This window comes from Coenobita brevimanus, chromosome 52 (assembly GCF_032717465.1).
Source record: "Coenobita brevimanus isolate Jiangsu-jjx chromosome 52, ASM3271746v2, whole genome shotgun sequence".
NCBI lineage: Eukaryota > Metazoa > Arthropoda > Malacostraca > Decapoda > Coenobitidae > Coenobita > Coenobita brevimanus.
Window position 1 is genome coordinate 322,090 of NC_137005.1, and position 25,037 is coordinate 347,126.

At 42.8% G+C, this 25,037-nt stretch overlaps 1 protein-coding gene across 1 annotated transcript in view; it reads right to left on the reverse strand.

Annotated features, from left to right (window-relative positions):
* The window catches only part of LOC145400419 (mitotic checkpoint serine/threonine-protein kinase BUB1-like), a 69,235-nt gene that overhangs the window by 37,005 nt on the left and 7,193 nt on the right, over positions 1–25,037 (reverse strand). Inside the window, exons 6-11 of the mRNA XM_080272933.1 lie at positions 21,063–21,220; positions 19,894–19,981; positions 16,007–16,092; positions 11,770–11,847; positions 7,206–7,314; positions 5,099–5,310 (exon numbers count right to left, since the gene is read on the reverse strand). Of these exons, the coding sequence (XP_080129059.1) occupies positions 5,099–5,310; positions 7,206–7,314; positions 11,770–11,847; positions 16,007–16,092; positions 19,894–19,981; positions 21,063–21,220 (731 nt within the window). The remainder of the gene's footprint in view (positions 1–5,098; positions 5,311–7,205; positions 7,315–11,769; positions 11,848–16,006; positions 16,093–19,893; positions 19,982–21,062; positions 21,221–25,037) is intronic.

Below are 25,037 nucleotides of genomic sequence, written 5' to 3' on the forward strand. Positions count from 1 at the left end.
CGTCGTAGAGGTGGAGGAATGAAAGCAGAGATTCATAGGAGCAGTGACCACTGAAGCAGTGACAGAAATGAGATAAAGATGCAGCAGTGCGGTGAAGAGACAGAGGCTGAAGGACGCCAGTAAGAGAAGAAGAGTTATTGAGATGAAAAGCTTTTGACTCCACTTTGTTGAGAAGAGTTGTATGTGGGGAGCCTCACCACATATGAAAGTTGCACTCTACACAGGGGCGAATAAAACCTGTGTATAAAGTCAACAACTGTGCAGGGGTAAAGAGGGAACGGAGTCAGATAAATCAGGAGAGAATGAAACCCCATGTATGTTTAAGGATGATGCAGGATTGAGCTGGATATTATTAAACATTAGTGGGTACTCATGCGGATGATTCTGTTGGGTTCATAGGTGTAAGAACTGAGTCTTTAATGCATTAAAAACAACAAGATTACTTTTACCCCAGTCAGAGATACAAGCTAAGTCAGACATCAGGTGTGCCATAGCCTCATCCCTTGTTTGGTGAAGTAAATGCTGAGATACATGTTGCGGGAACCAAATGGAAAGGTGAAGGGTGAAATCATCAGCGTATGAGTGGATAGGGTTAGATGTACAGTTTACAAGGTCACTGATAAATAAATGGAAGAGAGTTGGTAAAAGGACAGAGCTCTGAAGAACACCACTGTTGACAGATCTAGGAGAAGAACAGTGGCCATCTACAACAGCAGCTACAGAATGATTAGAAAGGAAGTTATAGATGAAGGCACAGATAGAAGGATAGAAACCATAAGAGGGCAGTTTGGAAATTAAAGATTTATGCCAGACGCAACTGAAAGCCTTTGAGATGTCAAGTGCAATGACAAAGCTTTCGGCAAAGTCCCGAAAGGAGGATGACCAGGAGTCTGAAAGGTAGGTGACAAGATCATCAGTGGAGCATTCCTGACGTAACCCATACTGACGATCAGAAAGAAAGTTGTGATAGGAAAGGTGCTTTTAAATTTTTGTTAAAAAGAGACTTGAAAACCTTTGAGACACAGGATCTTAAAGCAATTGGACGATAGTAACAGCGTTGGGAATGGTCACCCTTCTTTGGGACTGGCTGAATGAGAGCAAACTTAGACGATTCCGGTGCTGTTTCTCTATCACTTCCTGCCTCTGACTTCCTCATGGCTGACATTAAAATTTCCTCAGGTGATGTATTTTCTGCCATCACTGGCCTCAATACTAACAAGGCATACGCACCTGATGGAGTCCCTCCTGTTGTTCTCAAGAACTGTGCTTCTGTGGTTACACCCTGCCTAGGCAAACTCTTTCTCCTTTGTCTGTCACTTGTACCTTTCCTTCTTGCTGGAAGTTTGCTCTCATTCAGCCAGTCCCAAAGAAGGGTGACCACTCCCACCCCTCCAATTATCGTCCAACTGCTATAACGTCTTGTATTTCAAAAGTTTTTGAGTCAATTCTCAATAGAAAAACTTTAAGGCATCTTTCCTATCACAACCTTCTTTCTGATCGTCAGTACAGGTTCCGTCAGGGACGCTCCACTGGCGATCTTCTCACCTACCTTTCAGACTCCTGGTCATCCTCCTTTCAGGACTTTGGCGAAAGCTTTGCCATTGCACTTGGCATCTCAAAGGCTTTCGATTGAGTCTGACATAAATCTTTAATTTCCAAATTGTCCTCTTACGGATTCTATCCTTCTATCTGTGCCTTCATCCATAGCTCCCTTTCTGGTCGTTCTATAGCTGCTGTTGTAGACGGCCATCGTTCTTCTCCTAGATCTATCAACAGTGGTGTTCCTCAAGGCTCTGTCCTATCACCAACTCTCTTCCTTTTATTCATCAATGACCTTCTAAACTGTACATCTAACCCTATCCACTCATACGCTGATGATTCCACCCTTCACCTTTCCATTCGGTTCCCGCAATGCCCATCTCAGCAGTTACTTCAACAAACAAGGGATGAGGCTATGGCACACCTAATGTCTGACTTAGCTTGTATCTCTGACTGGGGTAAAAGTAATATTGTTGTTTTTAATGCATTAAAGACTCAGTTCTTACACCTATCAACCCAACAGAATCATCCGCATGAGTACCCACTAATGTTTAATAATATTCAGCTTAATCCTGCATCATCCTTGAACATGCTTGGGGTTTCATTTACTCTGGACTTATCTTGGAAAGATTATATTACATCTCTTGTAAAATCTGGTTCCAAGAGATTGGGTGTGCTAAGCTGACTCCATTCTTTCTTTACCCCTGCACAATTGTTGACTCTATACAGGGGTTTCATCCGCCCCTGCGTGGAGTACAACTCTCATGTGTTCTTCTCAATAGAGTGGAGTCAAAGGCTTTACGTCTCATTAACTCTCCTCCTCTTACTGACTCCCTTCAAGCTCTGTCTCTTCGTCGCACTGTTGCATCTTTATCTCTTTTCTATTGCTACTTTAATGGTCACTGCTCCTCTGAACTGTCTGCATGCATTCCTCCACCTCTACGACGGGCGCGTAGCACCCGTCCAGCAGCAAACTCTCATCCCTTTTCTGTCCAACTCTCTAATGCAAGAGTTAACTGTTACTCCCAGTCCTTCATTTATGCAACAGGTCAACTCTGGAACTGTCTACCTCTGTCTGTATTTCCTGCTGCCTATGATCTCCAGTCTTTGAAACACAGTGTGTCCAGGCATCTCAAAATGAATGGATCCTGAATTTGGCTCTCTCTTGTATTTTGTTTTTCTCTTGGAGGGAACTGTTATTGCAGGCTCATGGCCATTGGTTCCTTCTTCCTCACATTAAAAAAAAAATAAAATAAAAAAAAAAAAAATAAAAAAAATCCAGCAAGAAGGAAAGGTATAAGCTGACTACTGACAAAGGCGAAACAGTTTACCTGGGCAGGGTGTATGAACAGAAGCACAGTTCTTGTGGACAAAAGGAGGGACTCCATCAGGCCCATATGCCTTGTTAGTACTGAGGCCAGTGATGGCAGACAATACATCAGTTGAAGAAATTTTAATGTCAGCCATGAGGAAGTCAGAGGGGGAAAGTGATGGAGGAACAGCACCAGAATCGTCTAAGGTGGAATTGGAGGAGAAAGTCTGAGCAAAGGTATCTGCTTTATCAGTAGGAGAAATAGCTACAGAGCCATCAGAGTAGAAAAAAGGAGGGAAGGATGATGAGGCACAGTAAAGTTGACAGAGAGGTTTTTTGCAAGGTGCAAGAAGGAGTGGGAAGAACTCGAGTTGGAGAGTTCAGGGCATTTAGTACGGGTGAAATTATTTTTGGCAGAGCGAAGAACAGACTTAGCACAATTTTGGGAAGAAACATAAAAAAGATGTGATTCAGGGGTGGGTTGGCTCCGGTACCTTTTATAGGCCCTCTCCTCGTTGTAGACAGCTTTAGAACATGTGTGATTAAACCAAGGCTTTTTTGCATCAGTCAAGGGATATGAGAAAGGACTGTATGCTTAAATGCCCAAGAGAATACCCTCTGTAATGCGCATGGCACACTCAGATGGCTCCCGGTCATGGAAGCAATAATCATTCCAGGGAAAGTCAATGAAGTACTGCCTGAAGGCCTCCTAATCGGCAGCTCCAAAATGCCACGATGCTTCTTTGGAGGGAACACAGGCTGTACTGGAGCAATAGGACAGGTCAAGGTAATAAGGCTGTGACAGGAAGAACCTAAAGGAGAGGAAAGATTAACAGCCAAAGCACAAGGATTAGTTGTAAGGAAGAGGTCAAGTACGTTGGAGCTCTCTCCAAGGTGGTCAGGGATACGGGTACAAGCTGCACTAGGTCATTAAGGACAGAAGAGATGTAGGCTTGTTCAACAGGTGGATCTGTGAAAGGAGAGGTGAGCTGAAGGTGCTGGTGAACATTGAAATCTCCTAGGATGGAGATTTCAGAGAAAGGAGAAAAGGATATGATGTGTTCCATCGTAGAAGTAAGATAGACAAAGAATTTTTCATCGTCAGTAGAATTAGGGGATAAGTAAACGGCACAGGCATATTGAGTCAGAGAATGACAGGAAAGCCGAAGCCAAAGAGTAGAGAATTCAGAAGAATCAAGTTCAGGAACACGAGAGCAAGCTAAGTCGTTGCGTACATATACACAACAGCCACCTTTGGCTTTGAAATGAGTATAGAGAAAGTAGGAATACACAGAGAAGGGTTTGCTCTCAGTTGCCTCAGACAGCACAGTCTCAGTTAAGAAGAGAAGGTGAGGTTTGGAGGACGAGACGTGGTGCTCAACAGAGAGAAAGTTAGAGAAAAGACCACGAATGCTGCAGAAATGAAGAAGTGAGTCAGACGGTGGTTCCAGGCAACTCACTGAGTCATCATCAGAAGACGGGTGGATGGTTGGGGCATTTATGCCCCCCTCCCCCTGGGGACTCTGTGGCTTGGTTATTAGACATCAGTTTGGGTTAAATTTTGAAAATGAAGTGTAGTATATAATGTGCATGTAGTTTGGTGATGACAGTTAGAGAAACTTGTATTTGTCATTTTTTCACCGTCACATCAAAAGGATGATATGGCACTCGCTGAGTCAATGTGAAAGGGGAAAGTGTCATGACTGACCCACTGCACGCTAATTCCTGCCGTGGAAGGCCATGTGTATAGAGCTAAATTTGTGAGTGTGTGTGACTGCGATTTTATACGTTATCTTTCTTTTGTGTCTACTGCTGGAAATGTAAGTCAGCCAACAAACTTGATCCACTGTATACCTCCCTACATGTATACAGTTTTCAAATCTACGAACATGGTGAATTTCTTTTCCTTTTACTGACTATACAATGAATAAAAATGTATAAGGTTGCTCCTAACTGCACAGATGATCTCATTAATGCAGTCAGAAAGAAACTATGATGTCTAATCGTAATCCAGTGTCCTCTGTTTTGATACAGATGTGCAGTGATGATTCGAGATGCAATTACCCAAGTCAGGACACTCCTGCACCATATCTTATCACTGGGTGATATGCAATGGTGATACAAGATGCGGACATGCAACAAGTGGATATCAGGTTTTGGTGTGGCATGTGTTGTATTGTGCTCCATAAATTGGGTTATGTAATGTGGGTCTATTCAACAGGAGGAGAAAGTGTCTCTGTGATTTACCTGGTAAATGGTGAAAGGTGAGCCATCTTTTTCCACTGCCTCTGTGGGAGCCTCCAGACAGGAGCTGCTTTCCTGCTGGGTGTCACTGTTGATGAAACTCTGGCAGAACATGTCATCCATCACTTTCAAAGCTTTCTTGGTTTCTACAGTTGGGTCTGTCATGTTGAAAGTTTTTGATGTGCTGTTGGTGCTTAAGTTGGAGTCATCCCGCCCTTTTAAATGAAAGAGAAGAAGATCAATTCTATAACGTTCTTTAAAATTTAATAATCAATTATTAATAATACTATACATACAAAACGTACATATTTTAGAGGAGTAGACTGTAGCACCAGTCGAGCAGGGCAGTACTCCCAAGGTGGATGGAAAGCTGATGACATGAAGAGCTGGAGCTACCGTTTCATTAACCCTTGGGACTAGGTCCCGACCATCCCCCTTTGCTGAACTTTTTCAGTGCCCCAGTAACACAGAGAGTAGGCCAGCATGCTCTCCAATACAAGTTTCTCTAACTATCTACACCAAACTACATGCACAGTACACACCACACTTCCTTTTCAAAATTTAAAAAAATGGGGTAGAATAATATAGCCTCAGAGTCCCGTGGGGGGTGGGGATAAATGCCCACACCTTCTGCCCCTCTCCCAGTAACGACTTAAGATGCCTGGAACCACTGTCTGGCTCTCTTCTTCTTCATTTCTGCAACATTCGTGGTGATAAATGCCCACACCTTCTGCCCCTCTCCCAGTAACGACTTAAGATGCCTGGAACCACTGTCTGGCTCTCTTCTTCATTTCCGCAACATTCGTGGTCTTTCCTCTAACTTTCACTCTGTTGAGCACCACCTCTCCTTCTCTAAACCTCACCTTTTTCTAACTGAGACTCCGCTGTCTGAGGCAACTGACAGCAGACCCTTTTCTGTATCCTCCTACTTTCTCTATACTCATTTCAAAGCCAAAGGTGGCTGTTGTGTATATATACGCAACAACTTATCTTGCTCTCGTGTTCCTGAGCTTGATTCTTCTGAATTCCTTACACTCTGGCTTCGGCTTTCCTGTCATTCTCTGACTAAATATATCTGTGCTGTTCACTGATCTCCTAATTCTACTGACTATCAAAAATTCTTTGACTATCTTACTTCTACAATGGAACACATTCTATCCATTTCTCCTTTCTCTGAAATCTCCATTCTTGGATATCTCAATGTTCACCACCACCTTTGGCTCTCCTCTCGTTTCACTGATCCACCTGTTGAACAAGCCTACATCTTTTCTATTCTTAATGACCTAGAGCAGCTTGTACAGCACCCTACCCATATCCCTGACTGCCTAGGAGAGAGCTCCAACATACTTGACCTCTTCCTTACAACTAATCCTTCTGCTCACACTGTTATTCTTTTCTCTCTGTTGGGCTCCTCCGATCACAACCTTATCACTTTAACCTATCCTATCACTCCGGTACAACCTGCAGACCCTCCAAAGAAACATTATCTGTGGCACTTTGGAGCTGCGGATTGGGAGGCCCTCAGGCAGTACTTCTTTGATTTTCCCTGGAATGATTATTGCTTCCATCGCCGGGAGCCATCTGAGTGTGCCTTGCGCATTACGGAGGTTATTCTCTTGGGCATGGAACCATACATTCCCTTATCATATCCTTTGACTAATGCTTGAAACCCTTGGTTTAATCTCATTTGTTCTAATGCTGTCTGCAACAAGGAGAGGGCCTATAAAAGATACCGAAGCCAACCCACCCCTGAATCACATCTTTTATACGTTTCTGCCCGGAATCGTGCTAAGTCTGTTCTTCACTCTGCTAAAAATAATATCATCCGTATGTATGTATGTATGTACAGTATGTATGTATAAATTTGACTGACTAATGTGTACTACTCTGGCTGCCAGGTGCTGGAGATGGATATACCTTCACTCAGTTACAAAATTACTATCAAATTGACTGTAGGAGAAAGGGATCTTCAGCATGCTATCTGCAGGGCTAATATTCAGATTAGCTTGGGACCACCACCATCACCACCAGACAAGTTTCAAAATCTACGTTTCTGTCTCAAATAGTTAAAAGCCAAACTTAAAGGGTGAAAAAATAAACACTACTATACCACTTTTGACAGGAGTGGGGTCTTGTACAACAGGTGACTCCTTGCTACTCAAACAGGGTACTTCTGGCTGACACTGAAGCAATGCACGGGTTGAGCTTTCATCCAAGAACTGAAAGATGAATTGCATTATAATTTCCCCCTCCCCTAAACACGACACAGTGTGATGCAACCTAGAAGCATAGACAGACAAAGCACAGAAGTTGGAAAATTATTTCACCATGCTCAATGAATGGGCCAGATAATCACTCAAAGATCATCCAAGCCTCTGTAATCCTAGCTCAGTCATACAAACCAAACCATTTTAATCCAGCTGTCATAAAAACTAAACCATTTTTTTTTTTTTTTTAACTCAGTACAAGATGGTTCACTACTCTTAGGCCCCAAAAGCACATCAATAGATTTCATGTTACTAAATACATCTACAGGAAATTGGATACTTATTTCCTTCATTTCCCTAACTGCATGAAATACTGAAAGTTGCCTTCTTTAATGCTTCAACATAATGGAACCTGATGTACTATACTATTAACTGGTTGGTGCAAAACATCTTCAGGGATGGCTGCAATTTTCCTGATAATGCTCTTTTTAGTTTAATGAGCCAACGAGAACGGTTTAAAAACTAAAAGGAACTCAGATAGTGCATACCTCGGCCAACACCACTGCAGGAACTGGATCTAGATCTGCCCCAAAATTTAATAAAATTTTTTCTTGGCCCATGGCCCTCCCTTCAACAAAATTTCATTCAAATTCATTGAGAACTTTTAAAGATATCACATGGACAAACAAACATAGGTGAATACATAACCACCCTCAACATCACTCGTGGAGATAATAATTTTACCTTCCAATAACTCCACAAGAAAAAAATCTATTATTTTACTGTATACATGGCGAGTGATGAGAAGGGTGGGTGGTAAACTGAATAAATGGAAGGCAATAATTGATCATGTGCGTGTGGATGAAAGGATGCGAAGATGTGTAATGGATGCAAAAGCATATAGAGGTTGGGGGAGTGGACTTTGTGACCACCACCAAGTGGTGGTCAGAATCAATGTCCAAGTAAAATGGAGAAATAGAAGAAGGGAGGGACGGGAGGAAGGGGTAGATGCAAGGAGAGTGGAAAGGTTACAAGAGGATAAGAATAAGACAGAATATAAGAGAGAAGTGGAGGAACGATTGGATAAATATGAATAGGAGCAGATGGGAGATGTGAAAGGTGTGTGCAAGATATTTGCAGAAGAAATATGTGCAGCATGTGAGGTGGTGTGTGAGGCGAAGAGAAGACGAAAGGGGGTGCAAGGAGCAGCATCGTGGAATGAAGAGGTGAGACAGGCTGTGACGCAAAAGAAGAAAGCATATAATGAATGGATGAGAAATAAGGATGTAGAAGAAGTTGAGAGATGGAAGAGAGAGTTATATGTAGAAAGGAAGAGAGAGAAAGAAGAGAGTGGATGAGGAATTTGGAAGGAATTTGAGTGACAAGAGGAGGGAATGTAAGAAAATGTTCTGGAAAGAGGTAAAGAGAGGTAGACAGGGTGGCAATGAAGTTAGTAGGGGAGTGAAAGATAAAAATGGTAGATTATCGGTACTAGATGAGAAGGGAGAAAAAGTGAGCAGATGGACTGAACATTTTAATAAATCGTTCAACATAGAGAATGAAAGTAATGTGAGTATAAGTGGCTGGGGAATGGCTGGGAGAAGGAGGGAGGTAAGAAGACAGGAAGAAATCAGTAGGATGGAAGTTGTGGAAACAACGAAGAAAGCCCCAGGAATTGATGGAAACGGGGAAAGCCTCAGGAATTGATGGAGTGTGTAGTGAAATGCTGAAGCATAGGGAAGAGATAGTAGTAGAATGGATGTGGAAGATGTGCAGATTGGCCTGGGAGGAAGTTTGAGTCCCAGAGGACTGGAAGTCAGGTATAATTATTCCCTTGTACAAAGGAAAGGGGAAAAAGAAGTATGTGGTAATCATAGGGGCATTTGTCTTCTTAGTGTAATACGAAAAGTATATGGTGGGATATTTATTAACAGAGTTCGGGAAATAACAGAGGAATTAGTTGGAGAAGAACAGGGAGGTTTTAGGAAGGGAAGAAGTTGTGTAGATCAGATATTCATTCTTAGATCTTTAGTGGAAAAGTTTCTAGAGAAGGGAAGGAAATTGTATGCAGCCTTCATGGATTTAGAGAAAGCATATGACAAGGTGGATAGACAAGGATTGTGGAAAGTAATAAGTATATATGGAGTAGATGGAAAGTTGCTGAAGGCTGTGAAGAGTATGTATGAGGGTGCTAAGGCTGCTGTGCATGTGGATAGTGAACTGAGTGAATATTTCTCTTTGAAGGTTGGATTGAAACAAGGATGTGTCATGCCACCATGGTTGTTCAGTCTGTACACAGATGGGGTTATAAAAGAGATACAATGTAGGGCAGTGGATGCTGAAAAAGCTACTGCATGACAGTATTGTGATACCAACTCTAACATATGGAATTGAAGCATGGACCTTGTTGGAGGGACACAAGTCAAGAGTGAGAGCAGTGGATGAGTTATTTGAGAGGTGCATGTGGAGTCACAGGGAGAGACTGGCTGACAAATAAGGAAGTGAAGAAGTGTTGTGTTGTGGATGTGACAGGAAGCGTTATGAGAAATGGAGGGGATGGAGAGTGAGAGACTAATGAGGAGAGTGTATGTGAGTGAAATGGAGGGGATGGAGAGTGAGAGACTAATGAGGAGAGTGTATGTGAGTGAAATGGAGGGGGGGAGAGGGAGGGGGAGACCAAGGATGAGGTGGAGGGATGGAGTGGAGAGGTATATGAGAGAGAGGGGTGTGAGCTGGGAGCAGGGCAGTGAAATGGCGGGGGACAGAGTGACATGGAGGCGATTTGTCTGTGGCCACCCCTTATGGGATTAAGGCATCTGGCAATAGACAAATAGACTTTCCTTTCCGCTTCAAGAGGCTCGACAATGTGTGACAAGCCTAATGATTTCCTGTAAACCAGGAAGCCATTAGCTAGGTGGCAACCAAACAACCAAATTATGGGATGAAGTGTAGCTTGCCATCGTGTCCCTGTTAAACGGGTGCCACCTACTTTTCCCTGTGCCTCTGTCATGAGGCTCTGTCCACTGCCAGGGAACATCAGTTCATTGCATGGATCAAGCCCTGAATGGGAGGTTGCTTGCCTTTGGTTAATGGGCTTGTTTGACCAGATAGGCTAGGGCTGATCAACCACAACTCTCTCTCTCTTTACCCATCTTGTTCCTCTTAACCTAACCTTGCATAGCACAGTCATATGATCGGAAAGACCTCTGCAGCATCAGCAACACTCCTGAAGCATTCAACAAACAAGTAATAAATCAGGCTCCTTTCAACACTGTCTCCATTTCCTCTGAAATATATATATTTGTGTGCATCTTTGTGTGCAAAATATGAAATTATGAATGCATGAACTCTTTTCTTAACACACGTCCTTCTACAGCCTTCCATTATTGTTCTCCTTGATACTCCATAATGTCCCATTACATCATTTACATGACCCGTGACAACTCTTCTATTTATGTCACCCATCACACTGAACCCCAGGGCATCTATCTTATTGCAGGTTTCCAACTGGATGATCCCAGAACCTATCCTTTTCTAACTCACCTCTACTGTTGCAAGGTACATATACAACAATCGCTACCACATTTTTTTCTTCTTCTTCTTCTTAAAGTGAATTTGGCATACACACTTCTCACGCTGACACATTTGCAATCTTTCATTCCTCTCTGCCAATTATCACTCATCAACACTGCACCTCCTTCCTTGCATCTTCCATATGCATTCCTACCTGATCTTACACACTTCACATCCTTCCCTCTTTGTTTCACACAGTGCCATCATAGGATACCTGGTACTCTTAAACACATTCATGACATCCACCCTCTTACTCTCCTCCTTCACACTTCTAATATTCTGCACGGCCATCAGAACCTGTCCCCTCCCCCTGTTTGGGGGGGGGAGGAGAGGGCACTGGACAAATACAGAATCCTCCAAGGCTCCATGTATTTCTGTAAGTTAAAAAGGAGAAGCTAGGCACACTCACCCAAGCTAAATCCCCTCCCTTTTGCTTGCACCTGCAGGGGACGCAGGTTATATGATTACCATCCAGCATAGTAAATGGTTACCTAGGTTCCAGGAAATTACGTGGCTTGTCACAAGGTTTAGGTTAACCTGGAAATACCCCTACATTGGGTGAAAGGATGATGGGTACCTTGAACTAAAGAGTGAAACCATCCCATTTAAACTCAAGCAAGAGGAGATATGTATAAACGTACTATCATGATAAAAAATTTGCTAACCCTTCTCTAGTGACTCGTGCAATGGAAAATGTTGCATGAAATATTGTGACAGCTTTATGAAGTACACAACAATGAGTATGAAAGTGAAGCATACTCCCTGGCATTCATGGAGAACTGGGAAAGTGGGAGTCAAAGATTAATAAAACTTTTGAAGAAACTTCTAAACTTCCAAAAAGAATATTTTTCAGGTATTACACTACTCATCATGACATCCACACAATGGACTTACATTTGAAGCATTTACTGAAGCATTCACTGACTTGTTGATGGCCACCCAGCTGTCCTGGAATACGATGCCACTTGAAATCTGTAATTGTATACATAAAAATAAAAAGTAAATAAAAAATTCAGGCATTTACAATTTTTCGTCTCATACACGTATTTACATACAGTATAATCTTGATTATCATTTCTACACAACAGCTGACTTTACATTCTTTTTCACAATAACTTGCCTATTAGGCTAAAACAGTAAAGTCTGCATGCATTCATTCAGCACTGTACTGTAGTACTTGTGACTATACAACATATATTACGTAAACTATAATAAAATTGGCAAATAACAGAGGAGGTTGATCACATAATTACTGGTCACCTCCCAAATGTGTGATTACTACATATTCAAATCTTAAGGATTATATCGTTCGTTACTTCATTTTTTATGGCACTAATACGCTTGCATGCGTGGCCTTCGTGACCTAATGATGGCTCTCCATGCTGTTTGATCTCTGGCAGGTTACCTATTCAGTCCCTTATCCCTGAGGTCACACTCAATTAACTTGTCCCAGGTCTTTTTCAGTCTACCTCTCACAACCCTACCCCTTACATTAACACTTCTGACTTTCTACACCCAATTATCATCTCCCATCCTCTCCACATGCCCAAACTATTTCAATCTACCTCTCTTCATCACAACATCAATACACTCCAGTCCCATCCTACCCCTCAACTCTTCCAGCAATTCAATCTTTTCACGCCTGACAATCTCCACCTGTCTTCCCGACACACTGCGCACATGAAATCAGCATTATCTCGCAGTCTGCCTCTGATACCACTTCATCTCTTATGCACCCACTATCACAAACACTGCACTAGATGGAAGTACTTCTCTCCACTTCCTAAATCTTTCATCTGTCTCCCTTTCATTCTCTGCAATCAACACCAAATCATCAGCATATAACATCTCCCACAAGGGTCCACTTCTGAAGTCATGTGAGAGGGCTTCAAATACCATGGTAAAGGTTTGGAGTCAGTAGATCCAGAGTTTGGCTCTTGGTCTTTGATTGATGCTGCTACTGTGAGCAAGACAATAGGCTGAATGCAGGCGGGGAAGGCAGCTGGGATTGTCTGGGATGACTATTGAAACGCTAAAGTCCCAGGTGATACAGGATTGGGGGTAGTTACTGACTTGGTAAAAAAGATTACACAAGGTTTGTTCAGAAAGTATCCAACCTTAGCCTTAAAATAAATAAATAAATAAATAAATAAATGAAGAGCTACCCTGTTGAGCTAGGACACTAATTCCTTTCTCTCAAAAGCAGGCTCCTTCTAACTTGACAGAGGTAGCCCAGCATTCTCTCCACTGTCTGAAACATTTTTCAAAGTTGGTTTTCTGTATCTCCTGCAGATGTTTCGTCACAATCGTCACGTCTTCTCTTGGATGAACATTGCTCAAGACATGTTGGAGGGTGCAAATCACGATGCAGACTTTCTGAAGACTGTTATGATTGGATATGAGACTTGGGTGTACCGGTACAACCCAGAAACCAAAGCAGAGTCTTAGCCGTGGAAGTACGCAGGGTCGCCTCAGCCAAAAAAGGGACGACAGGTTTCACAGCAAAGTGAAATGCACTCTCCAGTTGACAATTTTTTTCAACTACCGTGGTACCCTGCATTACGAATACACACCAGAAGGTCAGACACTCAACAAACATTACTATCTCAATGATATCTGTCATCTTTGTGACGCTGTTCAGCTGATGAGACCAGACCTTTGGAATGGGTAAAGTTGGAAGCCGAACCAGAACAATGCCCATGCCCATTCTTCTCAACTGAGTCAGAAATTTTTGGCCAAGCACAACATCACGTAAGTCCGACAGGCATTCTACTCACCAGACATAGCTCCATACGACTTTTGGACATTCCCCAAACTCAAAATTCCACTGAAGGACTCCAGATTTGAGAGGAGAGAAGAGATCATGACAAATGAGATGAAGCACCTGCAGGAGATACCGTAAACTGACTTTCAAAAATGCTTCGGGCAGTGGAACGAACTCTGGACTATGTGTGTCAAGTTAGATGGGGCCTACTTTGAGGGGGATTAGTATCCAAGCTTAACAGGTTAGCTACTTATTTTTTAAAGCCGACAGTCAGATACTTTCTAAAAAGATCTGGCATGTGAGTGTGTTTTTCCGGATGACTGGCTGAAGAGTGTGATTGCAAATGTGTACACGGAGAAGGGCGTTGGCCTGGGAAGAGGAAATTATGTAGGCATAAAATTTTTGGACCAGATAATGAAGGTAATGGAGAAAGTTCTAGAAGGTATGATTGGAGAGGAAGTACATAAGAGGATGAGATGAGGTTTGGGTGTATGCCAGGCAAAGGGACCACTGATGCCATATTCAGTGTTCAACAGCTTCAGGAAAAATTTATTGGAAAGAAAAAGAATCTGTACTTTGTTTCTGTTGATTTGGAGAATGCCTTTGACAGACTCCCTACAGAAGTGGTAAAGTAGCTGGTTAGAGGAGTTATGGCTATTTATGTGGTTACTCATACCAAGTAAGAGTAAATGGAGATTTTAATTATGAGTTTTCCTTGAATTCTGCTGTGATTCAGAAGTCCGTCTCGAGCCCCTTGTTGTTTATCACGTTGTTGAAGTTCTCTCACGTGACTTCTTATCACGTATTTGCAAATATTTCAAGAGCAAGTATAGAAAAAAAATCTTGTTCTACCAAACAAAGTATTGCACTTTAAAGCATCATTGCTCCACATAATGCATGCAGTACAGTTCAGTAAGAGGTATACACTTGTACATAAATTTTGGCTCTTTTCTATAATTTTCAGGCATCATGAAAATATTACTTATGTTCTACACAACTTATTATATTTGTACTTCAGCTCACATATATGCTTAATGGCACATTTTTGCAAATATTTCAAAAGTAAGAGAAAAGAAACTATAGTTCTACCCAATAAAGTAATTTTCTTTCATGCACTCTTGGTTTTCTTACATACATCAAGTAGGGTTACTCAAGGCATTATCATGCATGGCATTACATTACAATTAAAAAAATTAATCACTTTCCTCAGTGTTTGGACTGACTCTATCAGATATGTTTATGTGAAACTACAGAATGTGGTGAATGCTTTTGGCCTATCAGATAAACCAGGATTCCGTGAACTTGAATGATGAATGAATGGATGCATGGCCCATTGAATTGGGCAAACTTGGGCTGTCTGGACATTGCTACTCCTCACCCTGCCCTAGGGTGGGAAAGGAAGTGTTGATGATGATGATGATGAAAATCATCTACGAGTATGTGGAATATAAAACACATCACTGGACTGAATGGGTCAACCCTTCACTCAGATAACATTCTGGAATAGTTTTGCTTCAATTCATTAATTATCCAGTAATTTAATACCCCATGAGGAGAACCAAGAAATTCTGATTTGATACCATTAAACAATCTATTCACCTTGAGAAAGAAATATTAGAGTCGTTTATGTCACTGGTGTACCCCAGTCAATCTGACTAAGTACAACCATCAACCCATCAACCACATGCAAGCAGCCACTTCCTGTGGGAAGCTGCACCTTGCTAGAGTCAGAACAAGGCTGTTCCACATGGCGAGGTATACTCGGATAAAAAATGAACTTTACATTAACGCCACTGAATATCTGCAACCTCATACATCAATATTGTCAAACAGATATCGCACTGCACCTGCACATGTCCATATCTCACTCAGGCAGACCAACTATACGGACAAGGATTATATCAAATACATTCTGTTCACACTCATATGTAAAGATCAACACGGTATAGATCATTTCTGACCCGAGTGTGCAAGAAAAATGGAGGAGGCACAACTCACAAGTGGATGAGCTGTGTATATGAGGTATGTATGAGTAGTTGTATCAGCCTGTACTTTCACTACTTAGTAAATATGGTTATGTTCCCCACCTGTAGTGTTGTGCATGGCCAACTACCAGGTCTTGAACCCACATCTCTCTCACAGTAGCACCTCCTGGGATGATGGTAACCACCCACCTACTACTTTTGGGGGCAGTTTAATGTGTACTACACCCCGCCCAAGAGTGACCTGAGACTATGCAGGGCAGGGGTGACAATCTTCCATGACCTGGACCCATGCTCTGTCTGCACACACATGCACTTCATAATAAAAGGATTAAGAAAGTAGGTTTTGCATCAATTAGCAATAACAAGATAAATTCATCCATACCTCTTCCTTCTTGAGTTGCTGCTTTAGCAACATTTGGATCATCTCCTCTTGCTTCTTTAACTTCTCCTTCATCTCACTCAGTTCCTCTAAAAAAAAAAAAGAAAATGTTACCATTACTCAGATGAAGAAATACGATCTACCTATCTATACCCAGACACCATAGTCTAGTAAGGGGTGGCTGTTTGACTTCAAGTTTGTTGCTTTACGGGGAGGGGCACTTACTCTCCGCCCACCAACTTGCTGATACACAGGGAAAACATAAGGGTTGGTTATATGGTCACCACCCAGCGTTATAAATGGTTTCCTGGCTTACAGCGAACCATTAGGCTTGTCACTAAAGGAAAGAAGTGTAATATGCGACAGGAAGGATGGGTGATATGGGAAGAGAGGAGGACAGACACATAAAAAGAATGATAATGATGAAGGAAGCTGGAGGCAGCAATATATATCAAGTAAGTGGATCACAGCTGCCACCACCTACCACCATGAAGAAATACAAAATGTTTAAAAAATGAGCAAATGTAAATCAGTTTATGGACACATGCAGTTCTCAAACACTACATGTCTACAACAAAACAGTCTGTGCAAAAAGTACTACTGTTTTATACTCAAATGTTTAACGAAAATGTACTAAATACAGCATAAATAAATATATATATATATATATATATATATATACTGTACTTTTTCTTAAGCAACACTGTAAAATATTTATGCCACGTTTCTGCATTGCCGTATAAATATTTTACGCATAATAAGTTTACTGTTCTTTCATATATTATAATACACACGTTACCATTATATTCTTATGTGTTTATCTTATTGTGATGCCTATTACATATATCAGAGCCGTTCACATAGCGGGTATGGAACACGTGGCACCACTGTACAGAGGTTTGTGCCCCACCCAAACCACCACTTAAGATTGGTACCACCGTAGTGTTGGACACTGGCAGTACTGATAGATGATACAAACCACCACTTGAAAGCCTGGGCGAATTCAAAATAACACAGAATCACAAAAGTGACGCCCCGCGGTATGATCCCTTGCTCCCAAGCGTCATGAAAGTGATGCCCCGCGGTTAAGGGGTTAAATAGGTGCTATGCATGTCCGGTAGGGAATTATGTAGGTGGTTCTCTGAGTCAGGCTGGGTTAGGGTCCATAAGTCACTATCCAGGAGGCATTATCCCAATTCCCAGACAAACCTAATTTCTGGACATGCCTTTGGCTCTATTACATCGGTTATTGGAGGGATTACTGTGTGTATGTATGTACAGTGCTCGTCAGAAGTATCGAGCGCCCTGCGTCCCTCCTACAAAACAAACCTTTCAATATTGAAAAAACATATAAATAATGCATTTTATTTACCTTTAATGCTTGGTAGGGTATCCTTTACGCTTCTTCATGGACCTGAGACATCGTGGAAGTGAAAGGGCGAGGTTCTGAGGTGCTGGAGTGGTATTTTGTCCCAGGAGTCACGAATGGCGGCTTCCAGCTTAGGCAGAGTGCTCACATCCTTCCCTTGGAGATTCTTCTTTACGAGGTACCAGAGGTTTTCTATCGGGTTGAGGTCTGGGCTATTGCCTGGCCAGTCTTTCATGAATGATACCTCGCAGTCATGAAGCCAATTGGTTACCGATTTGGCTTTATGAGCAGGTACACCGTCCTGCTGAAACACTCATGCACCTGTTAGCTCGAATGACTCAGGTAAATGATCACAAAGAAGCTCCATATAAACGTCCTGATTCACTCTGCATTCTTGGGAAGCGCAACAAGCTTCCCCAAACCTTTCCCAGAGAAACAACCCCATACCATAAGTAAATCAGGGTGTTTAACTGTGCTCTCCAAGTACCGGGGGTCAAGCGGGTCACCACCTTTGTGCCAGTACAAGTGAGCTCCTCGATTACAGGTAACACTAAACGTTGCCTCATCAGACCACAACACTGACAACCATTTGTCCTCACCCCAGTTAAGGTACTTGTTAGCAAAGGCAAGCCTACGAAGTCATTGGTAACGTGTAAAAAGAGGCTTTCTCACAGGCCTGTGACTTGTGTAACCAAGTTCATGGACTCTTCGAGACACCGTGCGCACTGAAACCTCACCAAACACTTCCGGGTTGCTCTCCTTAATTTTCCTTGCACTCACATAAGGATAGACTCAACTGCACGTTTTAAAACATTAACAGACCTTGGGGAAGTTTTCTTGGGCCTACCAGACCGCGGTTACTTTGTTGGAACATCACCACTATTTTCCACTCAAAAACGGGCGCACCACCTAAGCACTGTCGATCGAGCCACACCAGCCAATTCACTAATTTCCTTCGTGGGGTGGCCTGCCTCCTTTAGAGCAATGATCTGTGATATGATTTCACTTGAAAGTTCACGGGTAGGGGCCATAACAAAGTGGCGAAAGGCAAAACACTGTGGGACACTAGGTAAAAAATGGCACGAGAGAGAGGAGCAGCAGAGTTCCTCTCTCTCACACAGCCCGTAGGCGACTGAGGCCAGCGAGCAGTAAGGCCTCAAGCTGCCATGGCATCATGTTAGTGCCCCAAACATCTGGCTCAATTTTTAGTACCAAAAACGGGTGATTCTTTTTTCGCCAAAAGTATTGCGCGCCCTCTCATAGGCGCTCGATACTTCTGACGAGCACTGTATATATGTACAGTATGTATATATCTATCTAGCTATTGCCAGGCACCATAATCCTATATGGGATGGCCACAAACAAATCGCCTCCACTTCGCCATGTCCCCCGCCATTTCATGGCCCTGCTCCCAGTTCACACCCCCCCTCTCTCATATACCTCTCCACCCCATCACTCTATCTCATCCTTGGCCTCCCCCCCCCCTTCTCTCCCCCTCCACCTCACTCGCATACTATACATTCTCCTCATCAGTCTCTCACTCTCCATCCTCTCCACATGGCCAAACCACCTCAATGTTTTCTCCTAATGCTCCTTATAACATTCACATTCACAATACAATGCTCCTTCACATCCTCGATTGTCAGTCTGTCTCTCCATGTGTCTGCACAGGCTCCTCTCAAATAACTCATTTCCACTGTTCTACCTCTTGATTTGCGTCCCTCCAACAACGTCCACGTTTCACTTCCATATGTTACAGTTGGTATCACAATACTGTCATGTAGTACCTTTTTCACTTCCATGCTCACTTCCCAGTTTCTTATCACTGCTTTCAAGGAACCAGCAACCTTTCTACCTTGTTGTACCCAGGTGGGGGCACTCACCATCCTCTCACTCAATGTAGTGCTGCTCTTGGGTGTCTGCCCTGTCCTCTCCTCCATCCTTCTTACCTTCCATCATCATCTATCTTTCTTTCCTTCATTCTTTTCTCTTCCTTCTGCCTACGGGTGTCTTTACACTCCCTCTTCTGTCTTTCATTCCTTCATTCTTTCCTCTTCCTTCTGCCTGTGGGTGACTCTACACTGAGTGACAAGCCAAATGATTTCCTGTACACAAGGAAACCATATACTACGCTGGGTGGTAACCATATAACCAAATTTTGGCACCTGGTGGTTTAGTGGGTAATTTTTGTGCTCCAATTGGATTGAGCCAGTGAAGGTTTATACCGTATCCATGGGGTGGTTGGGGTTTATTGCTCACGTAATGCCACTCAGGGATGAGTGCGGTTGGTCACTCTCACCTTAAATGTCAGGACCAACTGTCTAACCCCAGGCTCCTACGCTCCTCGTGGGGCAACATAGGATTGGATGATGGATGGATGGATGGATGTACCCTTTCAAGCACTTCACCCTCCAAACTTCCGTCTTTACTCATCACACTACCCAAGTACTTATATGTACAGCACTCACATTTTCCATTTCCTCATCATCCAACCTCACCATACAAAAATTTTCATACATACCCTTTCTCTTCCTTTCTTCTTTTTCTTTCTTGAAATACTGGGCAGCTCTAAGTTCTTCAAAGCTGAACTCCTCAGTTCCACAGTAAACCTGTAACATTAAAAGCAATTCAGTAGAGTGCAAAAAGGAAGGAAACTGATGTACTGTTGTCAGCATATATACCATTCCACCTCTGAGCAGCCAATCTACATGACGCAGAACCTGAACCTGGAAATTTCAAACAACTATACATCCTTATGTTGTGATAACTAGGCTTACAATGCTGTGAGATACATGGAAATGGAAAAATATAATAAACTAGTAGAGAAAGTGAATAAACTGGAGAAAACTTTCCAGAGTGAAATAATGAAATTAAGAAGGAATTAGGCATGCAGATTGAAAAAAATGAAAAACTAGGCCATCCATCCATCATCCAATCCTACATTGCCCCATGAGAAGCGTAGGTGCCCTGGGCTAGGCAAGTTGGTCCCGACATTTAAGAAGAGTGTGACCAGCCTCACTCATCCCTGTGGGGAATTACATGAGCAATAAACCCCAACCACCCCTTGGATATAAACCTTCACCAGTTCAATCCGACTGGAATGCTGTAATTACCCACTAAACCACCAGGCGCCAAAATCTGGCTGTATGGTTACCACTCAGCGTAGTAAATGGTTTCCTGGTGTACAGGAAACTATTTGGCTTGTCACTCAGTGTAGAGTCACCCAAAGGCAGAAGGAAGTGGAAAGAATGAAGAAAAAAAAGACAGAAGAGGAAGTGGAAAGTTACCCGTAGGCAGAAGGATGAGGAAAGAGAGAAGAAAAGACAGAAAACAATGGAAGGAAGGAAGGACGGATGGAGGAAAGAGAAGACACCCGAGAGCAGCAATACATCGAGTGAGTGGATGGTGAGTGCACCCACCTACCACTAAATTAGTAAAGGAATTAAACAAAAAAAGACACAACAATAGATGAGCTGTCAGTTAGCGTAGTTTCACTTAGAAGGAAGACAAGAGGAAAGACTATTGGAAAGAAAAACAGAAGAAGAAGGAAGGAAAGAAGAAAGAGAGTATAGGGCAGTCACCTTGGAGCAGCACTACATCGAGCGAGCAGATGATGAGCGTCCACACCCACCTCATTCATACAAGATAAAAAAAATATCAGTCACATCACATAAAGTCATGAAAACCAACCTTATGTTTGCAGTACTGAGGCTGAACATTGGGATTGAATGGCTCAGCGATGAACAGCTCAACCTGCCAATCTTGAAAGTCTTTGCGGGTAGACAACACATTGCTGGTTTGTGGTAGCTTAGATGGTGTTGGCTGAGGCACATTTTCATCCTTATGAACTGAAACCAAAGCAAAGTAAATCATAATCATCATCATTATCTTGACCTTTTCCAAATGTAAGGATGGGATCAGATTGGATCCTGAAAACAAAGAAACAGCATGCATGAGAGGGAGAACTATCAAGAGCATGTCCAGCATAATAGGTCAGACACCCAGCCAAACGTCAAATATCCCAGACCTGCCAGCCAGTCAAATCAGATTTAAAATGAGGGAGGGGGTAGACAAACCCTTGTCACATACGTCTGTGCAGATGATTCATACAGGCATCTCAATCGAACTTAAATTCCCCAGCCTCATTAACATCCATATATATCAGGTTGCATGGAGGAAAAAGAAGGAAGTAAATGATGATCTATGAGGAAAAATGAATGCAAATTACTCTGAAAATAGGAAGATATTCTGAAAAGAGGTGCAGAAATGTACAAGTGGCAATGGAAAGATATGTGAAAGTGTGAAGGATGTTAGTAGTAGATTATTAACCCATGAGGATGACGTAAGGACCAGATGGAAAGAATATTTTGAAAGTCTGATGAATGGGAATGGAGAGAGCAAAGCAAATGATCACATGACTGGTTTTGGAGATGTACAGAGATGGAATGCAGTGCCAGGAAATATGATACTCCCACAGGTGAAGAACGTTGTGATGTGGCTGAAAAATGGGAAAGCAGCTGGTGAAGATGAGGTGTATCCAGAGATGATTAAGTGTAGTGAAGTGAATGGAATGAAGTGCTTGTTGGAGATAATATGAAGGTATGGATGAGTGACACTGTGCCAGCAGAGTGGAAAAAGGCAGTGATTGTGCCCCTGTACAAAAATAAAGGTGAGCGAAGTGAGTGCAAGAATTACCATGGCATAAGTTTACTGAGTGTGGTAGGGAAGGTATATGGAAGAACTATTATAAAGAAAGTAAGAGAGATATCAGAAGTCCTAGTGAGTGATGAACAGGGTGGCTTTAGGAGTGGCAGAGGATGTGTGGATCAAATATATGCAGTAAGACAGATTGTGGAGAAGGCTTGTGAGAAGGACTACAAGGTGTTTATAGCATTCATGAATCTGCAAAAAGCATACGACAAAGTTGGGTGGCGCACAGGCCACTCTGTCCACGCGCAGGTAATAGACCATAGCAAAAAAGAGTGTCTGCCTCCCTATCGAATAGTAAAAGTCCCCCTCCCCGTCCGGCTCCCAAGCAAGTGTTAAAAGTTCCCTAGGTGCCCGATGAACTCAGAAACTACCATCAGTGCTCAAGTAATACAGATTGTAACCACAGAGATAAGCGAGAATGGCTGTCCGGCCCCCAAACAAACGGTCAAAGTCCCCCGGCGACCTGGATTAGCCAGAAAGACCTGGCCATCCGCCTCCTTACCGAATGGTCAAAGTCGCATTGCCGTCCGGATTTCTTGGGCACTCCTTAGGCCCATAATGTACGGGGAACCAATATTTCTGCCATGTTGTGACATTTGCCTGGGCGAGCAAAAAGGACCCTTGTGCTCGTAGGTCAGTGTGCCACTTTTTGCTTCTATGCTCGTAGACAAGAGTGGGTAGAAACATGGCAATGATGTATACTCCCCAGTGATACCACACCTCACTTCTTGCCTTGTCTCTCCGCATGTGGATGTCCGTGGCCTAGGTAGAAAAAAGACTGCTTCCACTGCTGTGTTTATGGTGGTGCCACCTAAAAAGGTGGGGAAATAGGCAGTCAAGGACTTGAGTCTAGGGTCATTGGGTAAAACAAACATTTATTCATATTTTATCGTTACTCAGTCGATTCCAATACGATTATGATTATCGGATAAATTTCCCCTTCCAATATACTGTAGATAGTTTCATTTAGTTTTTAAAGGCTCCAACATGTTTGCATGCATTGGCCTTTGTCACCTAATGACGGCTCTCCATGCTGCCCAATCTCTGGCAGCTTCCCTATTCAGTCCCTTATCCTGAGGTTACACACAATGACCTCATCCCAGGTCTTTTTCAGTCTACTTCTCTCAACCCTACCCCTAATGTTAACACTTCCCACACTCTGCGCCCAATTATCATCTCCCATCCTCTCTACATGCCCGAACCATCTCAATCTACCTCTCATCATCACAACACCAATACATTTCAGTTCTATCCTACCTCTCAACTCTTCCATTGTAAACCTAGCCTCCCCCATGCCTCGCATTCAAAGATGCACTGCACATCCACCTAATCATTGTCATTTCTATATACCTGAGCCTGTGAATATCCACTTCCTTTACTGCCCAGGTCACACTACCATACAGCATTACACTCCTAACACATGCCAATTTCAAAGATCCCTTAGCACAGACAGGGAGCCCTCTCAATGTCACGAGAGGTAAAAGCTCCCTGAACTTTCTCCAACAACTCCTCACTCTAGCCACAAAGCTAGCTCCAGCCCCACCTTCAGCACATAACATGCCTCCCAAATAACAAAACTCTTCCACATACTCAGGAGACTCTCTAGCAAGATCAATCCTTTCTTGCCTGACAATCACCACGTGCTCTCCCCAGCACGCTGCACACATGAAACCAGCATTATCTTGCAGTCTACCTCTACATCTCTTATGCACCCACTTATCAAAATCACTGCACAAGATGGAATCACTTCCTACGCCCTTGTGTCTGACTGCACATGGCCACTCTCCCTCATCTTTTACAATACTGCTACCAGCACAAGATACCATCACTTTTATTTTATCTGCTTTTACTCTTAGGCCCTTGTGCCCCATACCATTTCTCTACTTCCTGTATCTTTCCTCTGCTTCCTTTTCAGTCCCCACAATTCAAGACCAAATCATCAGCATACAACAACTCCCACAAGTGTCCATTTCTAAAGTCATGTGAGAGGGCTTCAAGTACTATGACAAACAACATGGGGGTCAAGACTGACCCCTGATGCACACCAATATTCACGAAAAACTCGTCACTCAAATATCCGTTCACCCTTACCTGGGTGCGAGCACCCACGTACATAACCATAACCACCCTAACCAGCCACACATCGATCTCTATCTCTCTCATTGGCCATTTCCCCACTTTCTTAGGGCCTCTGTCAAGGCCTTCTCCAAATCAACAAAAACAAAATACAGATCCTTTTTTTTTTTTCGATATATTTTCCCTGAAACTGTCGAACAATGAATATGGCATCAGTGGTCCCTCTGCCTGGCGTAAACCCAAACTGCATCTCAACAATATTTGCACTTTCTCTAATCACACCTTCTAGAACTCTCTCCATTACCTTCATTATCTTGCCCAAAAGCTTTATGCCTCTATAATTTCCTCTTTCCAGGGCATCACCATTACCCTTATGCACATTTACAATTACACTCATCAGCCAATCATCTGGGAAAACACACACATATATAACTGTATTTTCAAGTTAATAACCCCAATCCTATATCTCCTGAGGTTTTCAGCATTTCAGCAGTTAACCCAGACACCCCTGCTGCATTCCCCACCTGCATCCTGCCTATTACCCAGGTCACAATGGCTACCGATATTAATTAGCTCTTGCCCACCAATTTACAGCACTAGAGGACTCCCCCTCCATGCTAACAGGTCTTTGTATGCAGCATGTGTTGAGAGCATAATGAAGACACAAATAAGGAGGATACATGATGATACAAATAAGACATTACAATCATATCGATGTGTAGTGTGTCCCTGGAATGGACTTATGAGGGTCAGGACTGTGAATGAAAAGCTGGGAGGAAAGACGGGACTTAAATGTATTAGTGTTGTGATGAGAAGGAGTACAATGAAATGGTCGGGAATGTGGACTGGATAGAGGAGGACAACTGGGTGCAAGAGTAG